The 12,517-nt window shown below is 56.4% G+C and overlaps 2 protein-coding genes across 6 annotated transcripts in view; one reads left to right on the top strand and one right to left on the bottom strand.

Moving 5' to 3' along the window:
• Positions 1 to 939: 939 nt before the first annotated feature.
• On the top strand, positions 940 to 7,977 carry CNP (2',3'-cyclic nucleotide 3' phosphodiesterase). 3 transcript variants are annotated; one of them, XM_059147879.1, is made up of 4 exons: positions 940 to 1,094; positions 2,313 to 2,982; positions 5,038 to 5,177; positions 6,509 to 7,977. In XM_059147879.1, exons 1-4 carry the CDS (start codon positions 1,092 to 1,094, stop codon positions 6,956 to 6,958), a joined length of 1,263 nt encoding a protein of 420 aa, XP_059003862.1. In that variant the 5' UTR covers positions 940 to 1,091; the 3' UTR covers positions 6,959 to 7,977. The 3 variants fall into 3 exon arrangements, with proteins under 3 accessions (XP_059003862.1, XP_059003863.1, XP_059003864.1); XM_059147880.1 differs by lacking the exon at positions 940 to 1,094 and adding an exon at positions 1,114 to 1,257; XM_059147881.1 differs by lacking the exon at positions 940 to 1,094 and adding an exon at positions 1,959 to 2,072.
• Positions 7,978 to 9,224: 1,247 nt separating this feature from the next.
• DNAJC7 (DnaJ heat shock protein family (Hsp40) member C7) overlaps positions 9,225 to 12,517 on the bottom strand; it is a 29,577-nt gene continuing 26,284 nt past the window's right edge. For all 3 annotated transcript variants that reach the window (XM_059147875.1, XM_059147876.1, XM_059147878.1), the window contains 4 exons: positions 12,360 to 12,506; positions 11,992 to 12,144; positions 10,009 to 10,071; positions 9,225 to 9,570 (listed from right to left, as the gene is read on the bottom strand). In XM_059147875.1, the coding sequence (XP_059003858.1) occupies positions 9,533 to 9,570; positions 10,009 to 10,071; positions 11,992 to 12,144; positions 12,360 to 12,506 (401 nt within the window). In that variant the 3' untranslated portion in view covers positions 9,225 to 9,532. The remainder of the gene's footprint in view (positions 9,571 to 10,008; positions 10,072 to 11,991; positions 12,145 to 12,359; positions 12,507 to 12,517) is intronic.

The following is a 12,517-nucleotide window of genomic DNA, read 5'->3' as shown; positions in this document are numbered from 1 at the left end:
GGGAAGAAAGAGTCCTGGGAGGAGAGGTACATTTGTGCCGACACTGGCCATGGGTTCATCTTGCTGAGTGACTGCTGTGGTCAGGGCACTGTGTGAGGCTTGATGGAAGAAGTGATGATGGGACACGCTGAAGCCTGGCAGGCACAAAGAAGTGAATGCTGGCATTGAAATGGGCATTATGCTGGAGGAGCCCAGAGGAAGAGAGCTGCTGCCTCAGAACAGGGAGCAGTCCCTAGGAAGAGTGGCAGCTGGACTCCACCTGCGCCACCTCCAGATGGTACAGTGAAGTAAATCAGACGCCACAAGCTGGCTTCCTCCTCCGTAGAACGGTATCTGCCCCCAGGGTTGGCAGGAGACTTCTCTGAGTGCTCAGCACAGCACTTGGTACACGGGAAGCTCTTCAAAATCCGACCCAGCTTTTTCGGTGGCTTCGCAGAGGAGGTGGCGCTGAACAGCTGCCTCAGAAGACGAGCCAGGATTTCACTACATTACTCATCTGTCCCGGCTGTTGCCATCCTGGTTCCATCTCTCCAGTCCTTGGAAGGTTTAGGGCTGAAGTTAGGCTAGCTAGGACCAGGCCCCCACTAATGTGAGGCGAGTGAGGCATTTCAGATGCAGTGGTTCACGGGGCTCCAGGAAACTCACTAAGCAACAGGTAAACCCCACAACGCTAAACCCCACGATGAATAAAATACCACAATTTTAAACAAGGACAGGATCTGACCTTGCACGTTCATGACCTTGCCTCCCTGGGCTCATCCTAAAGCGGAGCGTGACCCAGGAAAGGTGACTGCCCCCCTCTTTCTAGAGTTCCTCGGGAACTCTGAAGGGTACACAGGCGCCGCGGCGGCCGGGGCTGGACACCAGGCGACTTCCTCCCCGCGCCGCGCCGCGTCAGTTTCGGGTTTCGACCCGCCGCGCCTGCGCGATGAGGCCCCGCCCCCGGCCCGCCGCGCGCGCTCCGCCCCCGGGCTATGTAAAGCGGCCCGGGGCGGGGGTCGCGCCACCGCTGGGTCCGTGTCCCTCCGCGCAGGCGGGCGGCCCCGGAGAGCTAGTTAGCCTGCCAAGGCGGCGGCGGCGCGCCCCTCATCATGGTGAGCGGGCGCGGGGAGGCGGGACGGGAGGGGGCGGGCCGGGGAAGCACCCTTACGGAAAACGAGAGTTCAGGGGGATTTTCGGGAGGAAGTGGCATGCAAATGAGGATCCGAGGTTCCCGTGTGGAGCTCTGGCTTTCCGAGCCGTGGGGTGCAGCCTGAGGTAGGGGAGACCGGGGCCGAGTTGGGGAGCGGGCACGGCTGCCGGAGAGGGGCGGGATCGGGCGCTGCGGGAGTTCGGCCCGCGGAGAGTGGGCCGGGGATAGTGCGGGGCGGGCGTCCCTCGCCTTCTCCCGCCGCCCGAGGGCCTTATCTGAGAAAAGCCAGTGCCAGGGCCGCGCTCGGAGCTGCCGGGAGGTGGAGCCGCTTTAGAGCGACCGCTTGCAGCAACAGGTGCTTGTCACTTGTGGCTTTTAGCAGGCGGGAAAACAACAGGCTCAGAGACGTGCTGCCGACACACAGCAAAGTTGGGGGCAGGGGGCAGAGCTGGACCCTGGAGGCAGGTGCCGTGGGCCGCCCGGTCCTGGGGCAGGCACGAAGACCACGAATTTGTGGGGGGCCGAGGGCAGAAGAGGAGGTGGCAGGCGTGGTGAATGAGGCCCTTTGTCCGGCGTTCTCCTGCCCTGCCCCCCACCAGCCCTTCTGTGGGACCATTGTCCCCCCCCATCTCAGACAAGAGAGTATTATCTGTTGCTGCCCTTGTGGGGGTTGGGGAGGCAGTCTTTGGGTAACCCTTCTCCACCCCCAGCCTCCTCTGCACACCCAGAGCCAGGGCAGCTGTGGCTTTGCCCAGACATAGCAGCCCCACCTCCAAAGAGGTCATCCTTAATAGATGCCAAGAATATAAAGTTAGGGTCTGCTCCTAGAACCACGGGACATGCACGCCCAGCACACTTTCCCTTGAGAGGCAGTAGCTGTGGGGGATCCTTGAAGCCGCAGCCCCGACCATAGGGAGTTCAGAGTTTAGGAAACACTCAGGCAAGCTCTCCTCTCCCTCCTCCACCACCAGCAGCTGGCGGCCACCCAGGACGGAAGAGGAGAAGAAGGTCCAGTCCTGGGCCTGGGAAGGTGCCCATCGCACCGGGGGTGCTTTCAACTCAGGGCCAGGAGCCCCGAGTAGGAGGAGGCCAGAGCCCAGGGGGCAAGGCCAGTGGGGTGGCCCGGAGCGAGCTGGCTGACCTGCGAGCTGGCTGACCTCCGCTCTTTCCCTCCTCACAGAATAGAAGCTTCTCCCGAAAGAGCCACACGTTCCTGCCCAAGATCTTCTTCCGCAAAATGTCGTCGTCAGGGGCCAAGGACAAGCCGGAGCTGCAGTTTCCCTTCCTGCAGGATGAGGAGACCGTGGCCACGCTGCTGGAGTGCAAGACCCTCTTCATCCTGCGGGGCCTGCCAGGGAGCGGCAAGTCCACCCTGGCACGGGCCATCGTGGACAGGTACCGGGACGGCACCAAGATGGTGTCCGCTGACGCCTACAAGATCACCCCCGGCGGCCGAGGCGACTTCTCGGAGGAGTACAAGCGGCTGGACGAGGACCTGGCTGCCTACTGTCGCCGCGACATGCGCGTCCTGGTGCTGGACGACACCAACCACGAGCGCGAGCGGCTGGAGCAGCTCTTTGACTTGGCCGACCAGTACCAGTACCAGGTGGTGCTGGTGGAGCCCAAGACAGCGTGGCGGCTGGACTGCGCGCAGCTCAAGGAGAAGAACCAGTGGCAGCTGTCGGCCGACGACCTGAAGAAGCTGAAGCCGGGGCTGGAGAAGGACTTCCTGCCGCTCTACTTCGGCTGGTTCCTGACCAAGAAGAGCTCCGAGAGCCTCCGCAAGGCCGGCCAGGCCTTCCTGGAGGAGCTGGGCAACCACAAGGCCTTCAAGAAGGAGCTGCGACACTGTAGGTGGCCGGGGATGGGGGGCAGGAGCGGGGACCGCCGCTGTCCTCTGGCAGAGGGGAGGCTGGGGGTGGCGAGGCACAGCGGTGGAGGCACAGGGCGCCCTCTCAGCTCACTGTACCCCTCCTCGCCCCCCCCCCCCCATGGAGACTACGGGCCCTGTCTTCTGGGCAGGTGGTGGGGGTAGGAGGACACGTTCCCTACAGCCTCAGAGGGAGGACATGAGGCCATGTTTCCACCTGGCCTTTAGCAGCAGAGCCATTTTTCTGAAGTAAAATATTCCACAGAGGGGCACCTGGATGGCTCCCTGAGTAGAGCCTGTGACTCTTGATCTCGGGCTCGGGAATCCCAGCCCCATGCTGGGAGGAGAGATCCCTAAAAAAATAAGGGGCACCTGGGTGGCTCAGTCGTTTAAGCGTCCGACTCGATTTTGACTCAGGTCATGATCTCAGGGTGAGATGAGCCCCATGTTGGGAGTCTTTGCTTAAGATTCTTTCTCCTCTCCCCTGTCCCTCCCTGCCTCCCTCTCTAAATAAATAAATAATAAAAGAACCTAGACAAAAAATATTGCACAGAATCCTAAGCTGTAAAAAAATCACACTTAAGACCATTGTGACTTCGGTGGGTATGATTCCCAGGTCTGAGGCTGCCCAGTGCAACCTTCTGGGGCTTCCTGCAGCTCCAGAGAACAGCCTCACACCTAGTCCAGACCCCTCATTTTGCAGAGGGGAGACCCCCTGGAGGGGTGTAGGATTTGCCCAGAGCTGCGGTGAGAGCCCGCTGGACTCTGTCAGCTCTAGCAGGGGCCTCCCCATACCAGGCGGGAGCTCTCCTGGCAAGGGGTAGGGCAGGTTGGGGTAAGGGAGGCCTTCATTTTCCTCTGTGACCATTGGCCTCCAGTGATCTCTTAGGGATAGATCGCCCACTAATCCCTGTTCTTTTAGCCAATTTCTGGTGTCCCCAAATTTTAGATGATCCTCCCACCCGTATGTCTGTGTGTTGTTTGGAGGCAAAATCTGTGCCTGGATAGAGCTGAGAGATCTCTTCTTGGCTCCTAAAGCTGGAACACCGGGAAGCCAGGGAACCATGAGGCCTGCAGTGACGTCACCCAGGTGTGAGCCCAGCACCTGGAACTGCTTGGCAGCAAAGCATCCTACAGGGCAAGCTCCTGATTAGAGCTGCTTTGCCTCTTGTAGCTGCCTTTACCATTAAAAACTGCCACCCTTTCCTGCCTAGGACACAGCAGGACAAATATAACAGGCCTGCGCTCAGAGCAGAGCTCTCCCTCCACTGTGGAGGGTGAGAAACCTCCTTGTAGGGACTCTGGAAGTGAATATGACTGATTTAGTGACTGAAACAAGCCCCAAGGCCTGATGTCTGGAAACTGAAATCAGGTCTTGATTTCCCAGGTCTTGCCATATGATATCTCCTAACCCAAGACCCTTCCTCCTCTAGGCCCTTTATAGGCTCTCATCCACCAAACAGGCCTGCACAGCACCTGTTACAGTGACCAGGTAACTTCTGGTCCGGGTAGGCCCGAGTGAAAGGGGGCACTGCTTGGAGTCCCCTGGGTGGTCCTGGGAAAATGGGTGTATGGTCGCCCTAATGGTACTTGTTTAGAACAGGGTCAGTCATGTGCCCCAGGCCAAAGGACGTAGCTCTGACTCTGTCCATCCTACCACAATAGTTCCAACACCCTTTTGCCTTTCTATCCCATTTTTCATGACCTGCTTCCCTCTTCCAGATGTGTAGCTGGTAAAGCTGAGATTCCCTTGGCCTATGCTGCCTGTCCCTGGGTTATAAGTGTGTTAGTTTCCAAATCTGGAAGAGATGTAAAAATCTACATAACGTGAAACCAGGGAATTTAGACCCCTTTTTGTAGCTCTGACGTGGCTGTTAGTTTGACCAGCTACTGAAGGAATGAATTATACCGGATTGCTGAAGAACTCCTGCTTGCTATCTTTTTTCCCCCGCACTCCAAGCCTCCGTGGTCTTGGAGGTGGGTATGAGGATGGCTCCTGCTCTCCAGCCCTGACTGCTCTACTCTCTCCCTGCAGTTATTTCTGGGGATGAGCCCAGGGAGAAGCTCGAACTGCTCACCTACTTTGGGAAGAGACCCCCTGGCGTGCTGCACTGCACAACCAAGTTCTGTGACTACGGAAAGGCTGCAGGGGCAGACGAGTATGCCCAGCAGGATGTGAGTGCTCCCCCGGGACCCGTGGCTGAGGTGTGGAGAGGGCAAGGTCTTCTGGAAATGGGGGCCAGCTCAATGCAAGGACCAGAAACCAGACAGCCTCAGGAAAAATGGCATCTCCTGCTCCAGTTCACCCCCACCGCCACAGGCTTAGTCACACAGCTGTCAGCCACCCTTTTTTAATGCGCCTCCCCCCCACCTCGCTGCCCCCGCACTGCTACCAGCCTGCGCGCTCACCCCCCAGAGCCTTCTCCTGCTGCAGACTGATGCTTGGCAGCAGGCTCCTGCCTGTGTGGAGTTCCAAAGTTTAGATGTCCCTCACCCCCAGCAAGCCCTGTGCTCAGAGGTCCTGGTCTCCAGGTCCCAGGCCTGCCCTTGCCCTGCAGTGGGGTGCACACATCAAGGGATAGTGGGGCTCCTGGCTTTGGGGTACCACATCTTTCCCTGCTCCCACTCAGCCGCTCTCTTCTGCCCACAGCCTCTAATGTGCAGTCCTTAAGCCGCAGGCACGTGGCCCGGCTGCGCACTGGTCTCCAGCCTCTGGTGGCCTCCTCCGTGAGGACTTCTGGCAACCCTCCACTTGTCTGCCCTGGTGGGGGATGCTGCCCTAATGCAGCATCCATTTTGCTGATCGTTTATTGGTCTCCCCTGCTTGCATTTCTCAGTTCGGTTTACTGTCGTATCCATGGCCCCTAGCACAGCTGCATGAATGCACAGGTGATGCTGTCTACACCGTCTCAGCCACCCATGCACTTAGCATTGTTTATTAAGCCCCTGTTAGGCACCAGACACAAGGGATTGTGAGCAAAGATAAGAGATACTGTTTCGGTCAGTCGGGAGAGATGGTCTTTCTGAGTCAGATATGACCACATGTAAACCCGGGTGTACGAAGTCGATTTTAACTTGAGGCATTTATTTCTGACCTCTCCGATATTGCCTGGGCACTCAGGTGGCTTTTACCGGGGTGAGCTGAGTGGCAGTGACAATAGTGCTTGTCATGTGCTTGTTACTGTTCTCAATGTGCCCAGACACTTGTTACATCTAGCCACTGAGGTAGGTTCTAGCATCATTCCTGAAGAACAGGTGAATGAGCCAACATGGCGAGGTTAAAGGGCTGCCGGGAGGCGGGGTGCCAGGCTCAGAGTTGGGGGAGTCTGGCCTTCAGCTCCGCCAGTGTCCTCTGGCTCTTCCGCTCATGTCAGCATAGGGGCCATGAGTGGCTTTTTCCCGAGGCTTCTGTTCACGGTGCTCTCCCCTGCTAGGCCCATCCTTGCTCAACAGTCTGCTCCCGGGTCTACCACGTCCAGCTTAGCGCTGTCGTTCCGTCCCCGCAGGTGGTGAGGAAGTCGTACTGCAAGGCCTTCACGCTGACCATCACTGCCCTCTTCGTGACACCCAAGACTACTGGAGCCCGGGTGGAGCTGAGCGAGCAGGAGCTGCCATTGTGGCCAAATGACGTGGACAAGCTGTCCCCCTCTGACAGCCTGCCCCGGGGAAGCCGGGCTCACATCACCCTCGGCTGTGCGGGTGACGTGGAGCCCGTGCAGACGGGCATTGACCTCCTGGAGATTGTGCGGCAGGAGAAGGGGGGCAGCCGAGGCGAGGAGGTGGGTGAGCTAAGCCGGGGCAAACTCTACTCCTTGGGCAATGGGCGCTGGCTGCTGAGCCTGGCCAAGAAGCTGGAGGTCAGGGCCATCTTCACGGGATACTATGGGAAGGGCAAACCCGTGCCCACGCACGGCAGCCGCAAGGGGGGCGCCTTGCAGTCCTGCACCATCATCTGAGTGTTCTCGCCGCTGTCAGCCTCCCGCTCCTCAGAAGGGAAGGGGTGGAGGGGAAGGGAAAGCATGCCTTCTGCTTGACCTTTGTTTCAAGATTTTTTTTTTTTTTTACACTCAAAGTTAACCTTTCTGTAACTTTTTAAAAAAACTTGTAAAGTAACTTTTCCTGCCCTCCCTTGTCCCCTCTAACACCCAAGCTTTCAACATGAGAGGGGTGTGGGGAGTGCCATTCAGGAACCCAGAGCAAAGCTGACGAGGCTGAGCCAAGCTGGGCCTGGAGCCGCAGCCACAACCCCATGCCCTGACGCCTGTCCCGGGTTCCCTGCCCTGAGCCGGCCAGCGGGGGAGATGCCCCAGAGCTGTGTGTCCCCACCGGGTGGTCACAGCGGCTGCGGGAAACTGGCTGTGGATCTGAAAGGGTGGGGAAATCCCTGGGCTTTGACCCCAAATCTAATCTTTGCAGCCCCATGATGTATGCTGGGGCTTTTTTACCAGGGTAGAAAAGGGGCTTTGCGTCCCGCCTTCGGCCCTAAGTGCCTGTCCCCTCCTCCTTTACACTGTGACTAGGGAACATTTGACAGCCACATCCCAGCTGGCTGCAGGTCTTGCCCCAGGAAGGGGTGGGCTGGCCATCTTTTCCGGCGGTGTGGCTCGGCTGTGGGGTTGGGGAAACCGAAGCCAGAGAAAGTACCATCTGCCCAGACCAGCTTGCCTCCCTGGTGCCTCTGGAGGCCTTGGCGGCTCCTCTGCAGGGGTTAGTCAGTGGGGGACCGAGAGCCAACGGAGTGGACCCCTGGCTGGTAAGGGCCAAGCTCCCCTGGTGCTCTGAGAAGGGGTTTTTTAACATTGGTACACATGCTGTGGTTCCTGGGGTGCCCGCCACTGCCCCCCTGCTCAGTAACAGGGCCTTGCTAATCAGGTTGTCACTGGACGAAAGTGCTTGAGATTTAAGTTACTATCCTGGCTTTGCCCGACCTCAGTGACTTGTAAGACTGACCGTGAAATAAACTGTGTTAATCCTGGCTGTGTGCAGTCTCTCTCACCCTTCTGTGCCCAGCTCAGTCTTCCCTGGGGCCAGGGCTGCTCTATCAGGACTGGCTTTGTCCCGCAGCTTGGGGCCATCGGTCCTGTCTCCCCTCTGCTGGCTGGGCACAGCTGTGGTGAGGTTGGGCAGCTGAACAGTGTTGGCTTTCATGAGGCGGCAGAAAGGAGAGCGGCCGATCTTAGATGCACACAGGAAAGTGGGGGGTGGCTGGGTCTGAGGGAAGTGAGCAGAGCCTGTCCCCAATAACTGTGGCATCGGGACCACAGGTGTGCCAGCCCCCAGCAATCAGAGGGCCTTCTCAGCCAGACCCATGGTTCCTGGTTTGGGTTTCTGCCAGTCTTCTAGGGAAGGCCACCCTCAGGTCAGGGTGCTGCAAACACAGGGGAAGACCTGACATTCAGGAGTTCATACAGGCCTAACTCAGTCACACTATCGCCCTGGCCTTGACATCAGTGGGGGAAGACTGGAGAGAAAGGGGCTGGGGCTCAGAAGGAAGAGAAGCAGTAAGTTACCTATTTGGTCCACGGTCCTTTCCCAGCCAGCTCTACTACCAAAGTGCCAAAAATCTAAGCATCGAATTCTCAAATCCCTCTGCCTAAACTCATAAAAAGATGACCTCCCGTGAAAACTATGCTTGACTTGAAGAGCAGAACACTGGTCACCGCCTCCTCCCCTAACTCGTCTGCCACAGAGAGGGGACAACAGTGGAGAAGGTGAGGGGTATTTACTAAGAATGCGGTTTCCAACCACGTGAGTTTAAGTTCTGTGCCTGGACCCCAGGGCCCAGAAGCTGTGTGTCTCACCAGGAAAGGAGGCAGGATTTCGTCCCTGTCTCCATGTCCTTTACCCTGCAGTGGCCAGACGGCTGTGAGGGCCTGTGTACACCTCCTGTCTGGGTCAGCCCAGCCTCAGGCTTAGCAGCCAGCCGTGCTCCACGTGAGCTCCAGACACACGCAGCTTCTAGTGAGCTGCAGCAGCCCTTAGCGTCAGATCACCTGTGACTGACATCAGGAGGGTCCCGACACCAACTCAGTCCGGTTCAGCACTCCCAGGCTGAATAGGTCTGGGACAGGTGGCTGGCATCCCCCCCCCCCGCCCCCCCGCCATCAGGCCCCAGATGGGCAGATGCTGAGCCTACAATCCGTGTCTGTACCAGCTCCGCACTGGGGGCTCAGCTCTGGCCTACCAACTCTGGAGTGACACAAAGCAGCTGCCAGAGCAAAGTGCCAGAAAGGGTCAAAACATTTTATTCTCTTAATTTTTTTTCTTTTTTAATAAAGTTAAACAGTAAAACAAAAATTCACAAGCTGCCTCCCTGTCCACCCCCCGCCTCCCTCCCCTCCCCGCAGTCTTCGGCGCTGGCTCCCTTTCCTTCCCCCCGACTCACACAGACACAGGGTATCCAAATAAGAAAACGAAACTGCTCTAAGGACGGGGAGACGAGATGAAGGGAGGAGGTGGTGAACTGTGCCCACGTTCAAGGTTACACTGAGCAAGTCTGCACTTTCTGGGTTCTGGATGGTTTCCTTTCATTAGCCAAATTGAAAAAAGAAATTCCCTGGACCAGATGCTGTAAGGCAAAAGAAGGGCTTGTTAGCTTACTCTGGGTGGAAAGATCACTCTGCTCTCATTATGGGAAAGTCTTCAAGGGCTGCTTCGAACTCAAACAGAAAAACCACCAAGAGCATCAACAGCCTAGGTCTTAGGGGAGCACGTGAGCAGCTGTGTGTGCAGCTTCTAAGCGTCACTCTTGCAGAGAAGCCCCGCAATAGACAGCTTAGAGACGCCTCCTAGATGCTGCAGAGGTGTAGACTAAATGGTCCCAAGGCACGGTGCACCCCGGAGCCTCCCCACCTCCATCCTCAGCAGCCCGAGTGGACCTGTTCCCTGCTAGATGGGCCTTCTGCCGCCTCTACTCCTGGGCCCCTCTGACTCTCAAAGAACTACCCAAGTGGGGAGTCATGTTATGGGCCTGTGATCTGGGAACTCCTGAGAGCGGGAAGCTTACCTTCAAAGCTGAAGCCCCCAGGACCGCCAAAGAATGCCTTGAAGATATTGTTGGCATCAAAATCTGTGGAGCAGAGCAAGAAAACGGGGCAGGGACAAAAAGTTGGAAAAGTTAGACATGTCTGAAGAGGAACTTATGACAACACTAAGAATGGGTCCCCAAAGCTTTCCCAGATTCATCCCTTACGTCCTTCCCAAAACCTCACTGACAGGGTGGGCCTATCTGCCCCGCCCCCCATGCCCACACTCCCTCCTCCTCCCTCCTCCTCCCCAGCTGGACTGGAAGCAAAGCTTTCTTTGCCTCAACCTACTTTGCCAGACCTTCTTCTCAGCAACTGGGATGCCATTTGCACTTAAAAGATTCGCCCCACACTGTCTCCCTATAATGCTGGGGCTGCTACTGAGGGGGTGAAAATCTATCTTCAACGTTAACAACACTAAATATAGGAACAAGATCTAAAGATTATTGTATTCATTTGATTCCATGCTCTGTCTAGACTATGCCAGGATGGGGGAGGGAAAGTCATGGTTTATTAAGCATCTACTAGGTGCCAATCATGGTGCTGGGTACTCTTCATACCTTACATCATCCCCAATTTACACTCAACAAAACCTACGTAGAGAGCTCACGTTACTTGCTTTAAGATCATGCAGCCAGTGACGGCAGCAGAATCGAACACTCCGGCTCCTGCCTGACTCTAGTGCTGTGGCCTGATCACCGGACCACAGCAGGTCTGCTGCCCCCACCCCCAACTGAGTCCCTAAGCTCCACAGAGCATTCGTCTCCACCAGTTGATCCAACAGGTAGATTGTGTCCAAAAGCAGACTCTTCCTTGCCTGTGCGCCTGCTCATCTGGGGTCCCCTAGCTCCGTGACTGCATCCAGCGAGTCAGCCATCTAAAGCCACTCAGCTTCATCCTTTCCTTCTTCCAACACATCAGCAACCACCTCCTGCTACATCTCCCACGTGCCCTCTGACCCTTTCCTACCCAAGTCTCCTGCCATCTCTCACCCCCTTCCCAGCACCAAACCACCTCATCACCGCCATCACAAATACACTTCTGGAGCCAAAGTCTGGTTCGGGGCGCCCCTCCTCACAACCCTTCAGTAGCATTTGACTGCTTGTTGCTCCTCTCAACTGCTAGGCAGAACAATGTTCACTACTGGTAAATCTGTTACACACACACCCTGAACCAGTGACAAGGATTATCTAGGTAACACCATCGGTCCTATTTTCAATTTCAAGATTTTCTTAATGGAGGAAAGAGGGCTGGCGTCAGAGACCACGGTCTGAGACGTATGCAGAGATTCCGGCCTGTCTCATCTCCAGCGGAGCTTGGAGTGAGCGCGACACTGACAGCTATGCTTTAAGTCTTTCAGAGAAATTGAACTCTGAAGCCCGCTGGGAATGAGTGACACACATAAATATCAGCCAGCACACACTCTGCAGTGGGGAGGAAGCTTCCAGCCGTCATGAAAAAAGCCCACATTCCCTACTCTGGCTGCCAAGTCCTTCCAAGGGGGGAGCCAGCTACGTTGCAGCCTCATGTCTCACCTTCCCCTGCCTTGAGCACCCTCTATCCTCCCACGCTCAGCCCCTCGCAGCTTCCCAAAGGTATTATTTCTCCATCTCCAAGCCTTCCCTTGCTAGTGCTCACCTCCTAAGTACCCACTCTGCATCATGAGCTCCTGCTACCCTTGACTGTCCTTGTTGGGACTCTACATCCAGGGCTCAGGGGTCAGATGTGGCCTGCGGTCACTGTGCAAAGCCCAAGACTGGGTTCTTGGAGCTCAGGGAACCTGTTTGATTCACCTGGTATTTCCAGCGCCCAACATAGTGCTTCACACATTGCAGGTATCCATCCAGGGGGCCTTCACATCACTGTGTTTCCCTGTTACACAAACTCCCCTTTGGAGAGTCTTCAGAAAAATTCTAGCCACCCGCTGCTGTCAGCTTCATCCCAGACTGCCCCAACGAACTCACCGCCCATATTCATGCCCTCCTCATCCAGGTCCTGTCCGCTGTCATAGCGAGTCTTTTTCTTGGGATCAGAGAGGATGGTAAAAGCTTCTCCAACTTCCTTGAACTTCTTCTCTTCCTCCTTCTGAACTTCGGCACTGGCTCCACTGTGCCGATCTAAAGGGAAGAGTATGGGAAGAACTCAGAATCACAAGAAAACAGTTTAAGACGAAGACCACTTTTAGAATCTGGTACACTTCCAAAGCTTGGAGGGCAGGGTCTTAGCAACAGCTCTTTCCCAGCTGAAAAGCCAGAACCTTTCATTCTCGCTTAACTTTGGCAAGGCCGGCCTGGTTTGCGCTTCCCAAGTCCGTTCCCCGCATCCGCTCTACCTGGATGGTGCATCAAGGCCCGTTTCCGGTAAGCTTTCTTGATCTCGTCCTCAGAGGCATTCTTGTCCACTCCCAGAATTTTGTAGTAATCTTTCCTCTTACTCTTCTTCAGTTCCAGCTGTGCATTTTTTAGGAGCTGTTTGTGTTCTAGAAGGGAA

This window comes from Mustela lutreola, chromosome 15 (assembly GCF_030435805.1).
Source record: "Mustela lutreola isolate mMusLut2 chromosome 15, mMusLut2.pri, whole genome shotgun sequence".
Lineage (NCBI taxonomy): Eukaryota > Metazoa > Chordata > Mammalia > Carnivora > Mustelidae > Mustela > Mustela lutreola.
This window is presented reverse-complemented; position numbering and strand designations above follow the sequence as displayed.